The 18,057-nt window shown below is 50.2% G+C and overlaps 2 protein-coding genes across 9 annotated transcripts in view; one reads left to right on the top strand and one right to left on the bottom strand.

The window, feature by feature from the left end:
• Window positions 1–5,405, top strand: part of LOC105190887 (protein abrupt) — a 9,043-nt gene extending 3,638 nt beyond the window's left edge. The window contains exons 5-6 of one of the 2 annotated variants that reach the window (XM_019844966.2): window positions 2,659–2,994; window positions 4,626–5,405. In XM_019844966.2, coding sequence (XP_019700525.1) covers window positions 2,659–2,994; window positions 4,626–4,924 — 635 coding nt within the window. In that variant the 3' untranslated portion in view covers window positions 4,925–5,405. Of the gene's footprint in view, window positions 2,323–2,658; window positions 2,995–4,625 lie in introns of those variants that run through there. The other variant, XM_011153888.2, reaches the window with a different exon arrangement.
• A 15-nt stretch (window positions 5,406–5,420) lies between these two features.
• LOC105190884 (uncharacterized) lies at window positions 5,421–16,552 on the bottom strand. 7 transcript variants are annotated; one of them, XM_011153885.3, is made up of 6 exons: window positions 14,975–16,552; window positions 12,192–12,601; window positions 10,854–11,070; window positions 8,068–8,447; window positions 7,133–7,429; window positions 5,421–6,089 (listed from the first exon to the last, which is right to left on the bottom strand). In XM_011153885.3, exons 2-6 carry the CDS (start codon window positions 12,528–12,530, stop codon window positions 5,901–5,903), a joined length of 1,422 nt encoding a protein of 473 aa, XP_011152187.1. In that variant the 5' UTR covers window positions 12,531–12,601; window positions 14,975–16,552; the 3' UTR covers window positions 5,421–5,900. The 7 variants fall into 7 exon arrangements, with proteins under 7 accessions (XP_011152187.1, XP_011152185.1, XP_025159638.1 ...); XM_011153883.2 differs by lacking the exon at window positions 14,975–16,552 and adding an exon at window positions 13,552–14,257; XM_025303853.1 differs by lacking the exon at window positions 14,975–16,552 and adding an exon at window positions 13,967–14,257.
• Between the last annotated feature and the right edge of the window lie 1,505 nt (window positions 16,553–18,057).

Here is an 18,057-nt window from a genome sequence, read left to right as displayed (position 1 = left end):
CGCTACGTCAAGCAAGGAATCTGCGGAGACATCTACTGTCCTCGTGTAAATACCGCTTCGGCCACTCAGCGCAGAATGCCAGCGGTGGCGGCGGCGGAGTCGGCGGCGGTGGCGAGTCGTCAATGATGGTAGGAGTGGTGAAGACTGAGATTGAGATACCAGGATATGATCAGACTACTCGCGAGAGCGCCGACAGCGGCGGAAGCAACCACAGTTATGAACATATAGTCTGCAAGCCCAGCCTACTCTCGCCAACGTCGGCGGACGGCGTGCACGACAGGATGTCGCCGCACAGGAGCATCACGTCGCCAACGATCGCAAGATAAATTGTACAGGAGGAGGACTCGTTGTCGGGAGCGCGCTCGGGGACGACGACGACGACGACGACGACGACGACGACGTCTACGAGCGCGCGCGTGATCGCGTCGTCGTTCATTCGCGTTTCGTTCAAGCCGAAGGAAGAATTTTTCGTAGCCAATTCCGTAGTGGATTCCGTTCCGGTTGTCGATGACGACGACCGCGCTCATCATCAGTGGACACCGGATTCGGCGTCGCGAATACTCGTCTTCCCCCGTTCGCGTGTACTTACGTGAGTCTTCTCTGTGTGTGTGTGTGTGTGTGTGCTTCCGTTGTTCGCCGCGGGTAGAGCGAGCGGGGAAAATGGACATGAGGACGGTGAAGGATTATCTCGACGAACATCTCGCTTGTATAGTACGTTTTGTACAGTTCCGTCCCGGTGTGAAAAGGTATCGAGATAGCGCTAGATAGATATCAAGGCAAACAGATGGAAACTTGAACAGCGCGGCAGGTTACTGTTCTGATTGGGATCTGTCTTGAGATCTGACAGGAAACAGGATATCTGGAACTTCTTATTCCGTCAACTATTCTCAAAATTGTGCTGCGATTAATCTCTCCGGGAATTCTTCAGGGACTGTACTCTGTGCGGGTACACTACTACCGGCAACTGTCCGTTTAATCTGTGTCGTGCAGGTCGTATCATAAAATAGCTGCGTGCTGATGACATGTGCCGAACTGACAATTGTCTGTAAATGTGTAGAGAGTACAGCCCCAGGAATATTATACATTATATGTATATAATGTGTATATGTTTAAGTAGACTCGGCCTTTCTGGTTTAATTCGAACAAAAATTGACAAAATGTACAACAAACCGTGAATTTCCCCTACAGAAAAGATAATCTTGTCGGGCAACATGATCAGCATAATTATATTTGTATTTTTTTGGAATTAAATCTTTTTTTGTGATTTTGATAGATTCGCATTTAGAAAGGTTGATTTTTTACGGCACCATTTTACGTCATCAACGTGAGAGAAAGACTCGTGTGTATTGAACGTACCAGATTTCTGCGAATGTCTCGAACCCATCTTACATTCGATATAACGAGCTCGCGTATAACGTAGCTAACGCGATCAAGTGGCCGCGCACTGCACAAGCGAGATGTCCGTCGATGATCTTCGTCTTCGCGCATCATTCTCCCCGATCGCCTCCAGCAAAGAACGTACACAACGGGAGCATACAGAGTGAACTCTCACGTAAACGTGCCCGAACTCGGCGTACGCGAGACTCCTCTTGCGTGTACTTACGTGCGAGTTCGTTGTGTGTGCTTCCGTGGTTCAGTCCGAAGAAAGTGGAACTTGAAGAACGGTGAAAAGCTCACCGACGGATATCTCCCCTGTATAGTTGTTTCGTTTTTGGTTATACCGAGCGATCGCACTCGTTATTTAATATTAGACACTAATTCGGGATCCTCGCGAAGACTGTTACGTTCAACATACACGAATCTTCCACGTTAGCCTGTAAGCCAGTAAAAGCTCCGTAGAATTAATCGCCGCGCAATTTTGAAAACAGCACCAGCGCGAACAAGAGAGGGAGAGAGGGATAGAAAGAGAGGGGGAGAAAGTGCATAACGTGCTCGATATTCTTTTACCTGTCAGACTTTTAGACGAATCTCAGTGTGGACGAGTTGCGTGTGCGCAACTTCGAATGTGTCATCGCTCGCGGTTGACACTGCCACTTCGATTCCTCCGCATCGAGACGGTCTAATAATGCGTAGCGGCGATTCGATTCTAAGATACGCCGTCTACCGATACTCCGCGCGCGAGCGAGCGAGCGAGCGAGCGAGCGAGCCGTTTTTAACGACAAAACATTGAGACAGCCACGAAATGCGAAACAATAATCGGCGCACATTCCTATTTTATAAAGACGGTCTCTGCGTACACCGTGGGCTGTTGACAATAGTGCGTATACAAAGCGACTAGAGCTTCATCGAGGAGAAAATAGGATTAAACAGTATGATAATGTATATCATCCATCTCACTTCTGTTCTTTCTGTTTCTTCTTTTTTTCCTTCCTTCTTTTTGCAAATAAAAATATGTAATAACTTTCAGCCGCGTTCTCACGTTCTCCGCGCGATAGAAGCGCACCCCTAATCGTGTAAACCCTCCCCCCCGCCCCACCCCCTCGCTCTCGCTGCCCCATAGTCTTCCCCGTAGAATTTGATAGAATGGGACGCTAAAAGAATGCGATTGTTGTGACAAGGGCGACGAGGCGACGAGGAGACGTAACGAAGAAGACGGCTAAAAGTCTGCCAAGCGAGACTGTCTCTCTCTCTATCTAGCCATGACGGAATTCGTTCTAGGGGATGGATTGTCGAAGATGCGCAGCCTGTCCGACCAGCCGGCCTCGTGTCCTTTGTGCGGCGCGATTCTACGCCAATCGAGAAACCTCAGGCGGCACTTGGAGCTGCTGCACTTCGGCCTAGGCAACAGCGGCAAGACCACCAGTATGCATCCGAGGCACCGGAGACCGGACCGGGTCAACGACTTCGCCCTGTCATCGGCGTTGGCGTGCACCCGACCCACCCCCAGGATAGACTCGCACCTCGCGAGATCCTCCGAGGCCTCGGACTTCCCCATGATGACGCCTCTGTCGATCACCTCGTCCGTCAGTTCCGCATCGAGCGTCAGTCTTCCAGGTGAAGCGCGAGCCTGCCGAGGCCGAGTGAGCCGAAATTCTTTCACTCGGGAACGTTCGCTCGCGAACGCTTCTTCCTCGACAAGATTTAACGCGAGAAGTTTCGCCCCGAGAGCTCTATCCGAAGAGTTCTGCCCGACAAGTTTCACTCGGAAGAATTTACTCGGAAAGTTTCACTTGAAAAGTTTCGCTCGAAAAGTTCTACTCGGGAAATATCGCGTTTCGCAATTCGAGACGAAACGCGCCTCGCCAAGTGGCCCTGTTGATGCAAAAAGTGCCGTTTATAAATCTGTTTTTTTTTCTTCTCTTTTTTTCAAATTTTTGCCGGAAACAGTTTGTCGCATGAAGAGCTCGCAGCGCGCGCGACGGTTTCGTCAAAACGTGAAAAATCACCGGAGAGCGCGAACGCGAGATACGAAATAATCGAGCCGATCAATGAGCCGAACTCGTCGCAAATTCATCGATACACACCCCGGCGCCTCCGCCGCGCGTAGAAGCGCTAAACAACATGGCGCCGTTGAAATTTTAATATCGCGTTTTATACGCGTAACACGATGCGCACGATATTGTCAAAGGATTAGCGGGACGCGTCCAATGTGTTATCTCTTTAAAGTGATTACACCGCGAGCACACGTTCGCGTGAATTACAAGCCTCGCGCGCGCGTTAACGCGAGTATAAATTTTGCATCGCGCCGATTATCAGTGTTTTGTGAGGCGCGGCTCATTGCGTTGCGTCGCGTCGCGATGCCGAGATCTACGCGCGATATTCGGGACTGTTGTCGAACTGTTGTTGCAACGACCGACACAAACGGGAGGCGATTAAAAATCCCTCCGTCATTCGAAATTTCACGCGCATGACTAGAGTGGATCACGCCAAAATGCAATACTCGTTTTTTTTTATTTTCGAAAAGAGGAAAATCGTCATCACTAGTCGACGATACGCTCCCACTTCGGTGGCACCATCGCGAGAAACAGTGATATTAACGTTAATATAATAACAGCAAAAAAGAACGAGAGAAGAATATACCTTGCATCATTTATCAAATACAGATATGTATAGACAGTCCCTCAATCGAGATGTGACGGGACGCGATAAATATCTCACAAGAGACTATCTTTACACGGTAACTTAAGACCGATTTAGCATCATAGTCGCACATTACTAGCACAGAGTCGATTTAATAATATCCGACATTGTATAACCATTTCGATTTTCTATACCAGATAAAACAAATATTTTTATATAAATAATATTAAATATATAAATATTTAAATATTATATTATTTGTACAACGCTAATAGTTGCAACGTCGAGAATGATCAAATCGACTGTGCTGCGGTCAGCTGAACGTAGACTGATGATACTCAGATGTTATTGAAATCTTACATTATCTTTAAAAAAAGCTTTCAACTGCCCGGAATCGGTTTTAAGCCGTTGTGTAAACAAAGACTCGGAGACTCACCCGGGAAACCCCCATCTCGTTCGCGAGGGACCTCGTTTCTCAAATTATCAGGCAGCCCTAATTGCTACCTAATCGGCTTATCGCCATCTAGTCGGAGCGCGCGAGAATAAAAAGACACGACGATACTCGCGGGATCGGCCAATCCACTTTACGTCTTCCATGTCCGCAGGGAACCTGATGGTCCCGAGCTCGAGCCTGCTGAGCTCCGGCGATCAGAACGGGCACACTCTGCCGGGATCGGTCTCGACCTCGTGCGGCACGTCCATGGTACCTCCCAGCAACGGGATCTACTCGTCAGACGGCGGCGCGAGCATGCTGAGCTGCCTGTTACCGTCGCTGCCCACCTTGCCGTCCTTCTCCGCATCTCACGACGTGTTTCGGCACGGCGAGATGCTGCGCGCCGGCATCGCCTATCACGACTCCTCGCGGCAGCATGTCCGGCACATGCAGCGCACCGACGTTACCTAATTCCGCGTGACGTGACGCGTCCGTGTGTACCACGACAACGACGACGACGGTGACGACGACGATTATAACAATGACGACGGTGGCGGTGCATTCGCGCGACAATTTGTCGACTCTTGGCTTGTTTTTTTACATATAGCGGTACCTCGCGTCGCAGAGAAGGCGCGACGCGTTTATAGGCTTTTGCGTTCTATGCGGGAGAATCAGAGAGCGACAGTATTAGTCGAGTACTGGGTAGGTCGTAAGAAGAGCGTTTTTAGAGTATTTTGCGAATTAATTTACATTGTTAGCTTGATAGGGAGAGAGGGAGAGGGGGAGAGAGAGAAAGAGAGAGAGAGAGAGAGAGAATGTGTGAGTGACTTGGCGCGATATACTTGACAGTTTATGGACCTGTACATTAAAATCGCGGTGAGAACGGCACGAGAGAAAGAGCGAGGGAGAGCGAGCGAGCGAGCGAGCGAGCGAGAGAGAGAGAGAGAGAGAGAGAGAGAGAGAGAGAGAGAGAGAGAGAGAGAGAGAGAGAGCGTAAAAACGGCGAACGTATAGGACACGAATGTATCGTATTAGGAATTTTTTACTCGGTGCTGTGTGTACATGGATCCAAATATATGCGACGTATAAATAATAAATTGTTTAGTAACAAAATACACTATCACTGCCAATACTTTCATTCACAGTGACGCAACACCAAGGCGACTCGATCGGCGCGATTTCTCTTTCAGATGGATGCGTGGCTTCTGTTCCTCTTCGGATTTCATGAACCGCCGTGCGGAGAAAATATCGCATCGAACGAAGTATCGCTCATCGAATCGTACGCGTCGACTATCCGGCTAGTGATGAAATTGTCGTGTTCGTCTCGAGAGACTCACTGGTCGAGCTTTTGTGCTAATTACGAAGGAGGGCCACGCGAGATTCTTCGTATCAACTGTTCACGACATTCGGCGACGATTCGTTCGTTCGTTCATCCTCGTGCTTAGGATCAGACGATTAGATTGACTTCTTCGCGCGGCTCGCTGTTGCCCAGGACGAACGGCCAATTTCTCCTGGATATCCTCGCGAGCTCCCCCTGTATGAGCGTAAGCAGATCGTCGAGATATCGCAGTTCGCGGATCTCGCCTCGCAGCCTCGTCGTGTCGCCCGACACGTCGCTAAGTTTCCTCTCGTCGCGCTGCCAATGTGAACATTCACGAAAAGAGGAGGTGAAGTGATCGCAAGTGGCGAAGCGGTAGTCTCGGTAATGGGAATGCAGTGAAACGTGGATGCAACGTCGGGATGCAAATGAGGATGAAAAATGCCCGTGAAATACTTCGGCGGAATTTAACTCGGTATTTAATTAGTCGCGTATCGCTCAGAGAGCGCCGAGAATTCACGGGACAAGTCGACCAACAAATTCCTGCCGCGAAGCTTTTCCTTTCAGATTTTCCCAGTGACAAGAGTGTCATTTAAAAATTCTTGAACAAGTTGTCACGAGTTTTTGTCTGTTTCTTTCTTCATTCGTATTTACATATTTCATGTCTAATAAAAGTTCTATTCCTCAGGTTATATTTTCCTCATTGAGGTTATTTATATTTTCCTCCTCGTTCTCATTCCTGCCTTTGCGCGTTACCTCGTTCTCACCACATTATGTAATCAAAGACTTAATCGACGATTATTATTCTTATTCCTTTTGCGCGCAAGCGCAAATCTTCGCATCTACGACGTTCGTTCCTTACGAGAAATCGAAGGACCTGAGACCTGAGGAAAGCAAAAGAAAAGAAGAAACCGCGACGCGCGAAGCTCGCGTTCGAAGGTGGATTTTGCGAAGGGGGATTTTAATTTCGTATTTACATATTTCATGTCCAATAAAAATTCTATTCCTCAGGTTATATTTTCCTCATTGAGGTTATACTTATATTTTCCTCCTCGTTCTCATTCCTGCCTTTGCGCGTTATCTCATTCTCACCACATTATGTAACCAAAGACTTAATCGACGATTATTATTCTTGTTCCTTTTGCGCGCAAGCGACGTGTCTTCGCGTCTACGACGTTCGTTCCTTATCGAGAAATCGAAGGACCTGAGACCTGAGGAAAGCAAAAGAAAAGAAGAAACCGCGACGCGCGAAGCTCACGTTCGAAGGTGGATTTTGCGAAGGGGGATTTTAATTTCGCGCGGCGGACAAGACGGCGAAAGATGCAGAGCGATTCGAAGAGAGCGAGCCAAGAGGCACTTACTTGAAAGTCCCCATGTAAACCGCGTATGTCGCCGCGGATCTCTTTGTGGCCGTGCTGCAGCCGTTCTATCTTATCGCGCAGCTGGCGTAGCCAATTATTCGGATCGTCGAGAATCGCCGGTACCTCCTCCTCCGCGTCCGTCTCTATAGCCAGAGCTAGCCTGGTTAATTGGTCGTGAGAGGACTTGCAGTCGCAGAATCGATCCTCCTCCTCCAAGAGGACCGTCGCCTTTTCGGGATCGCTCTGAAGGCTCTCGAGGATAGACGCCACTTCGTTGATGGCGGCGGTGTCTCGGTGCTGCACAAACGCGGTTAATTTATTCCGCTTCAATGTGCCGCGGTAATTCGGATTATCAGCCCGGAGTCCAGCAATTTCGCGCGGCTCCCGAGCCGGCCGTCAAGGAAGCGCGCGATAGATAGGGTATTAGCCCAGGCCCCGTACACGCTTATAATCTCCGTTACGACGCTCCGAATCGCGAGCCCTTCTAGCCGCACACCCGCGCGCGTGTAATTACGAAATATACGCGGAGTATCTCGTATCTCGATCCTCCCTATTCGCTCTGACGCGAATTCCTCTCTTCCGAGAGAAGGAGAGATGGAAAAGTTAGATTCGAGAAAGATTAGAGAGAGAGAGAAAGAGAGAGAGAGAGAGAGAGAGAGAGAAAGATAGACTCGGTATTCACGACCCGAGAGACCATAGATTTAAGATCCGTCAACTTGGCGCTCTGTATTTTTTAACGAGCAGACATTGCATCTTCATCATCTTCGGTTCATCGTAAGATGATATCAACGACGACAACGAAGCAGCCGCCATATTATCTGAAGATGAGCACGAAAATGAACACGAAGCGAACGGAACTTCAAGTCTCAAATATAGCGATCTTAAATGTAAGGTCGCAGGGCACGAAGGTTGGTGGCCTATGAATATGTATTTACGTTCGCGTAATCGGCGACCCGGTCGTTCGATGCGATCGCCAGCTCATCGCAGAGGCACATCGGCGGTTTGCTCTGCGTGTCTGAGCTGCAATCGTTGCTCTGTACGCTCGAAGTGTCCTCCAAGGAATACAGACGAGTGTCCGGCCCGTTGCGGACGTCCCAGTTGGCGTTCAGCCTGTCGCAGTTCGGCCCGATGCCGCTGATGGTTTCCGCACTTGACACACAGTGGTCCCGCTCGACCGCGAGATCCTCGCTCGATCTCGCTTCCGCGGCGAAAGCGCCGTCCGCGTGTCGCAAGCTCGCGATTACGGACGAGGAGGTCGCGCGCGTCCTCGCGCGCGCAGAGTGCAGCTCCGGAATCGTCCTCGACTGCGTGGCACCTGCAAATTCGCGCCATTTTCCGTGATTTTCCTCGCAAGTAAGAAGCGTCGGGAGAGACGAGAACGAAAGTCGAGACGAAGCGAGATATTAATCTCCGTCGTACGAGAAATCATTTTAACGGATTTCATCAGCGCTCCTAATTATCCCGACGTATGTATATTCGGTCAATTGATTTTGGAGTGAAATGCCAGTCGGGACGAGTGCGAAAGGAACGATAGGCGAAAGTACCGCCATTCAGAATCGCAACGTTTCACTCCAATTCATAATTTTTGGTATAAGTCGAGCTTCAATCAATTACGGCGAATTTGTTCCTGTCACAGCGGAGCGCCCGAAAAAAGTATTCTATTTGTAAAGTGATTTTTCTCATGGTCTCATCTCTTCTAAGCGAAGTCTTTTAAAAGGACTCCTCTTTCAATAAAGCGATTAAAGTGAACCATTCATCTAATTAAAATTTCTTAGATATTATTCTAATTGTTTTCCTCCAATTTCAAGAGAATTTCCTCTTACATCAGTTAATTTTCCTCTTATATAAAGGGGAATATGTTGATTTGAATGTCGGCTTCTTTTCTTCAGCCATGCTCTGCCTCCAAACATAAACGAAAAAATAACCATATGCTTATAAGTCAGAATATTTGAAACGCTTTTTAAAAAAGGTATGTGTGTTGCTGCAACATATCACGAAGATCATTTATCCATATTTGGTCCTATACAGTTTATAATTTATTGCGAGAAGTTGAATAATATATTCTTCCCTTTAACTATGTTTCATACAATTGGTTATGATGAACATCTTTGTAGCTATGAAGTCCATAACAGAACTGATTGGAACTTTATTTGTTATAATGATTTTTTATTTCATTTGTGTCTACTTATTGTAGAACTGGAGCCAGAACTACATATATATATATATATATATATATTATTTTTCGTTATACATTATAATAATATTTTCAAATTAACTAATATAACCAGTAAAAATAAAGTACAGTAAGAATAAATAATATAATAATCCTCTTAAGAAAAGATTAAATAATCTGTGTACAAGAGGAAATTTATATTAAATCAGTAAGATGTGCATTATACATATAATCTTTCTAACTTTAAGAATAGTGTGTTTATAATATTTTCCTCTTAATCTTACTAATATAATAAGAGGAATCCTCTTGAGGTCATATATAAGAATAAAATCCTCTAAAATTTAGACGATTCCGCTTGTTCTGAAATTACCTTCTCGGGTGTCCTAATTATTCCGACGTATATATTCTATTATTTCCGAGTGAAATGTCAGTCGAGACGAGTGAGGAACGCCATCCAGGTTGAGTACCGCCATTCAGAATCGCAACGTTTCGCACCAGCTCGCAATTTTTAATCCCAGTGAGAGTCTCGATCAATTACTTACGGCAAATTTGTTTCTATCACGCGGCGGAGCGCGTCAGATTCACTCCTCGATCTCGAAGGCGAGCGAAAGATGGCTCGAACTCGAGTGACTCGGTTGCCAAACCGAAACTTCACCTTATGAAATCTCCGTCCGCTAATCGTCAGATACAATCCGAGAGACAATCCCGAGGCGGGAGATAGCGTCGTTAATTTCGACTCGCGAGATTCGCGCTAAACGACTATCGCGCGACGCGCCACGACCAAGACGTCGCGGGGGCGGGAGGCAGCCGCTCGAGCAGCTCGAATTCGGGTCATCGCTTAAATCTCCGAGCAGCGATTCCATTAGCTTCTGCTCCGGTGGCCCGGCGGCGGCGGCGGTGGCGGCGGCGGAGCCAATCGAAGCTCCCGCTCGGATCGAAGCCCGGCCGTTAGCGGCGGCCGCAGCAACAATGCTCGTGGCAGTTTTGCACTCTCACGCTACTCGGCATCTTTCGCGGCAGCACAAAGCTCCCCCGTGGGACGACGGGGCTGCTGGCGCGGGCGGAAGGCAAGTAAATCTGATACGTCAAGCAACTCGATTCCGCGCATTGGTAAACCGCGAAACTTTATTAGGTCAGATGCCATGCCGCGCCGCGCGCCGCCGAGGCCGAGGCCGAGGTTTCCGCGAGAGTTCCGCGCGGACGGTCACTTGGAGGAACGACGGGCTATCCGGGGGTTATCGGCCTGTCGCTTCCTTCCGAGAGGGTGACTGGGATAGAGAGAGAGAGAGAGAGAGAGAGAGAGAGAGAGAGAGAGAGAGAGAGAGAGAGAGAGAGAGAGAGAGAGAGAGAGAGAGAGAGAGACAGAGACAGAGACAGAGACAGAGACAGAGACAGAGACAGAGACAGAGACAGAGACAGAGACAGAGACAGAGACAGAGACAGAGACAGAGACAGAGAGAGAGAGAGAGAGAGAGAGAGAGAGAGAGAGAGAGAGAGAGAGAGAGAGAGAGAGAGAGAAGGTTCGCTCGCGCGCGGAAGATTACGCACCGATACGCTTGGAATCGATGAGGCTGCAGCTCAAGCGTGCCCGGCAACTTTCGACCTCCGGCGCGCGTCTCGCCCTCGACGATCGGCGGGAAAACGGCGCGGGGATCCGGTACTCTTGACATCGAATCTGTCTTCCCGGACTGCAGCGGACGGCCCCGGGCTCCGATTCGTTTCTCGCGCTGCACCCGTCGTCAGTCACGCTCGTGGGCGAACGGTCCTGCGTGTCGGAGAAGCTTCCAATTAATCCTGCGCTCATCGCTCGATGGATCTCGTATGTAGCGCGACTCGTTATCTCGCGACTCTCGGTGACTGCCGGATTGCTTCGTGCCGGATGTATTTCATGTTTTCCGAGCCGGTACGACGGGCGACGGGAAAAATTGACGGATGCATGTTGCAAGGTAATCTGGGGGGGGGGGAGAAGCGGTTTGGAAGAGGTAGACGGAAACTCAGGGAGAGGCTTAAACGCGCGTACGCGCGATGTATCGCGCGGTCTCGCCGACGTAATATCGATCAGTCTTTACAGTTATTTGCTCGGTTATCTAATTAAACGAGGAGTCATGCGGCCCGCTAATCGGATTGGCTACAATTCGCGTAATACGGCCACGAGGAAGATAGAGCAGAAGGAAAACAGCGGTAGAAGAGAGAGAGAGAGAGAGAAGAGAGAGAGAGAGAGAGACAGAGAGAGAGACAGAGAGAGAGAGAGAGAGAGAGGGAGAGAGACAGAGAGAGAGAGAGAGAGAGAGAGAGAGAGAGAGAGAGAGAGAGAGACAGAGAGAGAGAGAGAGAGAGAGAGGAAACCGTGCGCGCAGACAGAGATAAAAATCCACGGTTTCACATAAAGGTGGAGGAAGTTCTAGAAACGTGGCTCGGACGTGAGATGCAGCCATGTGCGGAGATTGTATACGGTAAATAAACTAAATCCGCGCCCAAAAAAGACACGTACGGCGGGGCTCGAGCGGCGAGTTGAATTAAAGCGCGCTGATATTTCGTCACAGGCGTCCCCGCGCGGACTGCCGGCCATGACAAAAAATACGAAGTCCAATTATCGAAGATAATTTTCGGGATTTTGTTAGCGTGAATTGTATGTTGAGCGCGCGCGCGCGCACGGCGCGTACGGCGCGCGTACGGCGCGCGTACGGCAGCTGTTCTTCCTGAGGTATACCCCAAAGCGGAAATCAGCCTCGAATTTTTCGTCCGATAGCAGAAAGACAGAGAGGGGAGAGGGAGAGACACGCGCACGGAGGGGAAGGGTCGCTGGCGAAAATCATGGCTGAAAGATTCCACGGTGGAATTTTTCCACCCGCGCATATCGGCAAATAGCACGCCGCGCTCTCTCACCGTTTCTCCAGGCGCTTTCCTCTCGATCAGCTCGACATCCAGATCATCCCGCGTGAACATACGGAGCTCGATTTTTTCGCCCTCCCAATGCCGGCTGGCCGGCGGTTTCTGCGCTAAGATGCAGCCACTCGAGTCGTCCGAGTCGATGTAGGACAACATCGACGTAGGCAACCCGGATGGTGATCGATGGTCGACGTCGTAGCGCGACCTGGGCGACAGCGCGATTTTCCAATGGCTCAGCCACCAGCCGAAATTCTCTTTCCCATTGGACGGCACCGATGAGTCATATTTCGCGCTGCCGGCAGCGGTGGTATCGCCTCTTCTGTCCAGATAAAACATCGCCCGGCGATTCCTTACGTTTTCCAATCGACGTGGGGCGCGTGCGGATTTCACCACGTTGAAAGTGTCGTCTGCAAGAAAGACGGATTGACGTGCGGGAGAAAATCGTGCCTCTGAGCAATCTTCCCCCTTCGCCCGCGCCGGCGAAGCACGCATCTGAACGCGTCTCGGATTCCTGATAAATTTCATATCCCCCGATTTTGCCGATAATAGATTTCGCGTGCGTCTCTCGCGTCGCGTGTCTCGCCGGCGGCCGTGACAAATTTCGCACGTTCGGGGACGACTGTTCGATGATGAATGCGCGATATCGATCGTGCGTGTATTGCGTGTGTATGTGTATGTGTAAGGCTCGCGTGGACCCGCGTCGAGCGCCTCGACCAATTTATTCCAGCGTTTCACTCATTTTTGTCTCATCATTATTGCTATCCGCAATGACAGTAATAGGATTATTAATTTTTTTCACTCGGTTACAGCATATCCGAATTTTCGCTCGCAAGGGTTGCAAAGCTCGCGCGAGTTAAAGCGAGGCGCAAAATCACGAGCGCGGTAGCGCGCAGAGCCAGCGCCAAAGGCTAATATGATAAACATTAAATCTTTGATGAATCGCGGGAAGCTGCGAGCGGGGGTGCGTCTTTACGGGCGCCGGCAGCTCTGCGAAGCATTTCCTTCGTTTATTCTTTACGCCGATACACGCTTAACTCCGCGAGTTGAGTTGTTTTTGGCTCCTTATTAATAGCGATAAGTAAAACGTGCGCACACGTACGCGCGCGCGCGCGCGCACACACACATACACACACGTGTACTCGCGAGACCCGATCCCTCGTGTACAATCGTCGCGAAGTTCTCATTGTCCGTGTTTTCCCTCAGCACATACAACAGCACCGCAACACGACTCTGTCGCCTCAAACACCCACGCCCGAGGCACGGGCGAAAAAGGCGGCGATCTCGCGGCACAGGAAGAAACATTCAAGAAAATCGCACTATTTACACGGGCCCATAAATCAAGAGGAATATTATTCACGAGATTAACTTCCGACGACGACGATAACGCCACGGAATCCTCGCGCGAGTGCCGACGTTTGTCAACAAATCACCAACACCAACGATCACGAACTGGCCGTCGATCGACGCATCGAGCCAGCCCCCGTGCCGATCGATCGTGCGCTTCGCTACAGCTGGCGCTCGCTGCTACGGAAGAGCGACGATTTTTCATCGGGCCGCACGTGCGATCGCGAGATCGTATGTGTGTGTTTGCATGTGTACACGTGTTGTCTGTATGTGTCGTAGGTGTACGAGACCAATTCGATCGACGAGACACGTGATTGTTACATATCTCTCTCTCTCTCTCTCTCTCTCTCTCTCTCTCTCTCTCTCTCTCCCTCTCTCTCTCCTTCTTCCTGTCTCTCCCGCTTTCGGAAACAGAGAATCACATTTACGTTATGCTACGTTACGTCACCGTGTCATATTTGTCTCGTCGCCGTCATATTTGTCTCGTCGCCGCCGTTGTAGTCGTAATTATTATAATGTATAGTTGCCGTCGCGCGACCGAAACCGGCGCCGATCGACCGCTAAATGCACCGTCCGACTCGGACTTCGACTGCCCGCGGTCACCCATTTCCTTGACCACCGGTCGCCATGGTGACTCTAATTTAATAAACTGTCATTTCCCGCCTCGCGCATCGCATCTTCTCTCGCCTCGCTGTGCCTCGCCGTAACCGGCACAGAACGACGACGATGACGATGACGACGACGACGACGACGACGCCGCCGCCGCTGATGGCGGCAGCGGCAGCGGCGGCGGCGACGGCGACGGCGGAGGAGGTGGCGAGAGCGCCCGCGCGGCGTCGAGTTCTGCTCTGCGGTTTCTGCGGTTTTTTATTCTCTCTCTCTCTCTTTCTCTCTCGCTCCTGCCTTTTTTCCGTCGCGGCTTCTTTTTTTATTTTCGAAGGCCGACCACGCGCGCAATTGTTCGCGAACCTCTTCACCTTTCGGTTTTTACCACGGCAGCGGTGCGGGACTCGTGTCAATCGCATCTGCTCCGGCGGGAATTACCACGCGCGCGTTCGCTCGCTCGCGAGTCTGCGGTGGAATCGCGCGAAATTTGTCACGTGTCACTTTTTCGGTTGTAGAAAATAAAAAAATAACGCGCGAGCGTGTCTCTCTCTCTCTCTCTCTCTCTCTCTTTCGAGAGGCGAACGTACAACACCCTGTGAAATAACTCTTTTTAAACGCGACCGACTGCAAACGCGGTCCGGTGAAACGTTCCCAGTGACGTTCCCTCATTGAATCGCGCGCGTAAAAGCTCGGGCGATTCGGCTCGCTACGCTTTCAACCTATCGGCAAAAACAAAACAGCCGAACCCGTTAACTCTCCGGCCGAGCGGCAAAAGGACTTTCTTAAATATTAGAGAGAAATCGAGCGCGTCGACGAGTGTACAAACGTACCGGACACCCACGCGGCTGTCACCACGCTGCGCTGTCACCGAGTGACATCAATCCTCGGCGATTACACGTCGTCACCGTGTCACAACTTCGGATTCGAAGCTCTTCGGCCGTGCCGGCTGCGATTTTCGCCCGAGAGAGTGCTCGCACCTCCGCACCGTGTCCGAAAGTGGCCGCCAAAAGTCGCCGTTTCAAAAAATACGCGTCCGCTAATTACTTCGCGATCGCCATCGGAATAAACACGTCGGGGCTCGAATGTTCGTGACATATATGTATGTGTATGCGAAAGAGAGAGAGAGAGAGAGAGAGAGAGAGAGATATATATATAAACAAAATGACGGTTCCTATTGCGACGGTGCAACGACGCAGTACTCCGCACGCTGCACTCGCGATAATTCGCTGACCCGCGTCCGCGGCTGATAATTGCAGTATCGACTCCGCTCACGAAAACACGCGCGCTATCGCCGAACCAAGAGCTCGCACGTCCCCTCGCGTCGCGCGCAAAGGGGAACGGCGTCTGAGAACAGCGAGAAAATTCGAGCACGGCTCGGCCCGGGAGAATCTTGCAGGCTGACGTTTCGTTCGTCGCGCTCGCGCGCGCTAAAGGACGCTCCCCTTTCATCGAGCCCTCCGCCGCGCCTTTGTGCCTCGCGCGATACATTTCGGATGAAATATCAGCCGGGCAGGCAGTCTCGGACATTTCCGCGGAGACGTTTCGACCAAATGCTTCGCGATTTTTTCTTCATCGAAGAAAGCGCCGGCCGGCGAATTCCTCGCCAGCGCGCAGAAACACAACACCACGCGCCGATAACTGCTATCAAAGACGACACTGCAGTTATTCTCGATAAGCTTGTTACCGCTAACGCTGCAGTTTTGCTGATTGCAATTCTTTCGCTGTTCTGTGAAAAAATGACAAATTATTTTCTCAGAAAATAGCTGAGCTCTCCGTCTTGCCGACAGTATTCCTCCCGAATTAGAGACTTTACGATCGACGAGTGCAAAATACCAAGTCGTCACCGAGACCCACGAAGAGTCTTTCTCTTTCTCTCCCCCTCCCTCCCTCCTACCTCTTTTCTTTGTCTTTTTGGACAGTCCGATCGGCCGGATTAGTTGTCACAAGAGCTATTGTCATCCCGCGAGCGGGAAGCACCAGCCGGGGGGCGAACTCGCGAGCGACGGTATGGCCGACCCGGTCGGCGTCGCCGTTGTCACGGTTTGCTTACACTGATTAATCGCCGGGGACGGCCGGCACGTACCGTAAATATTCGATTATTCTAATTCGCCGGGTATTAATTCAATCGACGGAAGGAAGGTCGCCGATTGTGTTTGCGCGGTGCAAACGTCCAATCACCGCGGACACTCTCCATCCCCGTCCCTCCCTCTCTCTCCTCTCGTCTCGGTTAGTTTGCCTTTTCACTTTCGTTCTCGAAAGGAGGCGATAAGCGGCTGACCGGCTTTTATTTCCGTTCCCTCTTTCTCCTTTTTCTCCGCTATCGCGCGTCGCTTCGACCGCGGCCGAGACTCGCCGGCCTCTTGACACTTTGAAAGCTCCTTCGCGCACTGACACGATCACCATATTGTTCTCGGATGCGTGACGGAAACATCGAGAAAAAACAAAGAGGCGGAGAGAGAGAGAGAGAGAGAGAGAGAGAGAAAGAATGCGTGGAAGCTGATTAACGTTCACGGAAGAAAAACAGGGCGAAGAGTCGAAGTCTGGCTTCCCGAGAGCTTCGAAAGCGCCAATACGTCCGTTCGTCTCGTCTCGTCTCGTGACCGTAATTGCCCGATAATCACGCTCTTCTCGTCGACACACGACATAACAATATTAATAGATGCGATATACACTCCCGGCGTTCGGAGCAACGATAAAAGTGCCGACTCGCGGCCTGATAATTCGACGCGCGCGGTGCAGCGCGCCATCGCGCGGCGCGTCAACACGCGCGCGGACTGTCTTGCAAAATAAACTACTGTTCGAATAGTCAGCCTGTGGTCTAAGGGTACGATTAACCACCGCAGACCGCGAGACCAACGTGAGAATGCGGGTATTCGAGACTACATGCTGATTTTCATTTTTTCCGGGGGATTTTTACGGTCAAAGTCCGCGCGACCGGCCTGCGGCCGGCCGAGCGATCGAGCAAAGCGGGCCGAATCGCGGAGGAGCTGGTTTTTGGAAACGAATATTCATTGGGACGAATGACGTCGACAGACCTTGATCGAGGGAGAAAAATGATCGGCGCATCGGCGATAACGTTATCGACGTGCCGTGCAGCGCCGCTGCACTCACTATCAGGTATAATAGATACGCGTATACCTCCGCGTTAACCAGACCGAACGCGACGCGCGGCTTCTATGTATCGTCGTCGAGCCGAGAGAGTGTCCGCGAGAACAGCTCGCGAAATACTCGGCGAAACGCGAATCACGGAAACATTGCTGTCGCAGGAGCGCCGCAGATGTCTGAGCGAAGTCACGGAGAACGTTCTCCATCGTTCTCGTATCGACTCCGTCGAAATTCCGTCGAGCTGCAATCTGGAAACAAGGTCGACCGGAATTTATTCAAAATTCATTTTGCGCAACTCTTCCGCGAGATCGAAACGGGGCGAGATTTAATTGGCGATTATCCGTGTCAAATGTCAATTTGTACTTCGTATATTTGTCGTTGCCTCACGGCTGGCGAATATGCTCCCCGACATTTGTTAGAGATTCAACGCGGTAATCCGTGCTCTCCATGCATCAATTAAGAGGACTGGAGGGTCAGATTGCTGAAAAATCGTGCTTGTTTCTGATAATATTTTATCAAGGACGAATTGAATAAATGTGCAAGAATAAAAATTTTAGATATAGTTATACAACATATGAAGAGTAGAAAAATTTTGTTTATTAACACATACTCGTATAAATATACGATATAGCTGAAATATACTCTCCTTTTTTTTTCAAATTATCGTTTTTGCAGTAATATCTCGGCTCTCGGTGGTCCGATCAGAGCGAATTTTAGCTAGAAATCTTAGCGAAGAAATCACTGCAAAAAGTTGAACAATAAAATTTCGAGAAAAACGCGTTTAAAATTCAAATGGACGTATATTTAT

The sequence above is a fragment of the Harpegnathos saltator genome, unplaced genomic scaffold (assembly GCF_003227715.2).
Source record: "Harpegnathos saltator strain DR-91 unplaced genomic scaffold, Hsal_v8.6 scaffold117, whole genome shotgun sequence".
Taxonomy (NCBI): domain Eukaryota; kingdom Metazoa; phylum Arthropoda; class Insecta; order Hymenoptera; family Formicidae; genus Harpegnathos; species Harpegnathos saltator.
This window is presented reverse-complemented; position numbering and strand designations above follow the sequence as displayed.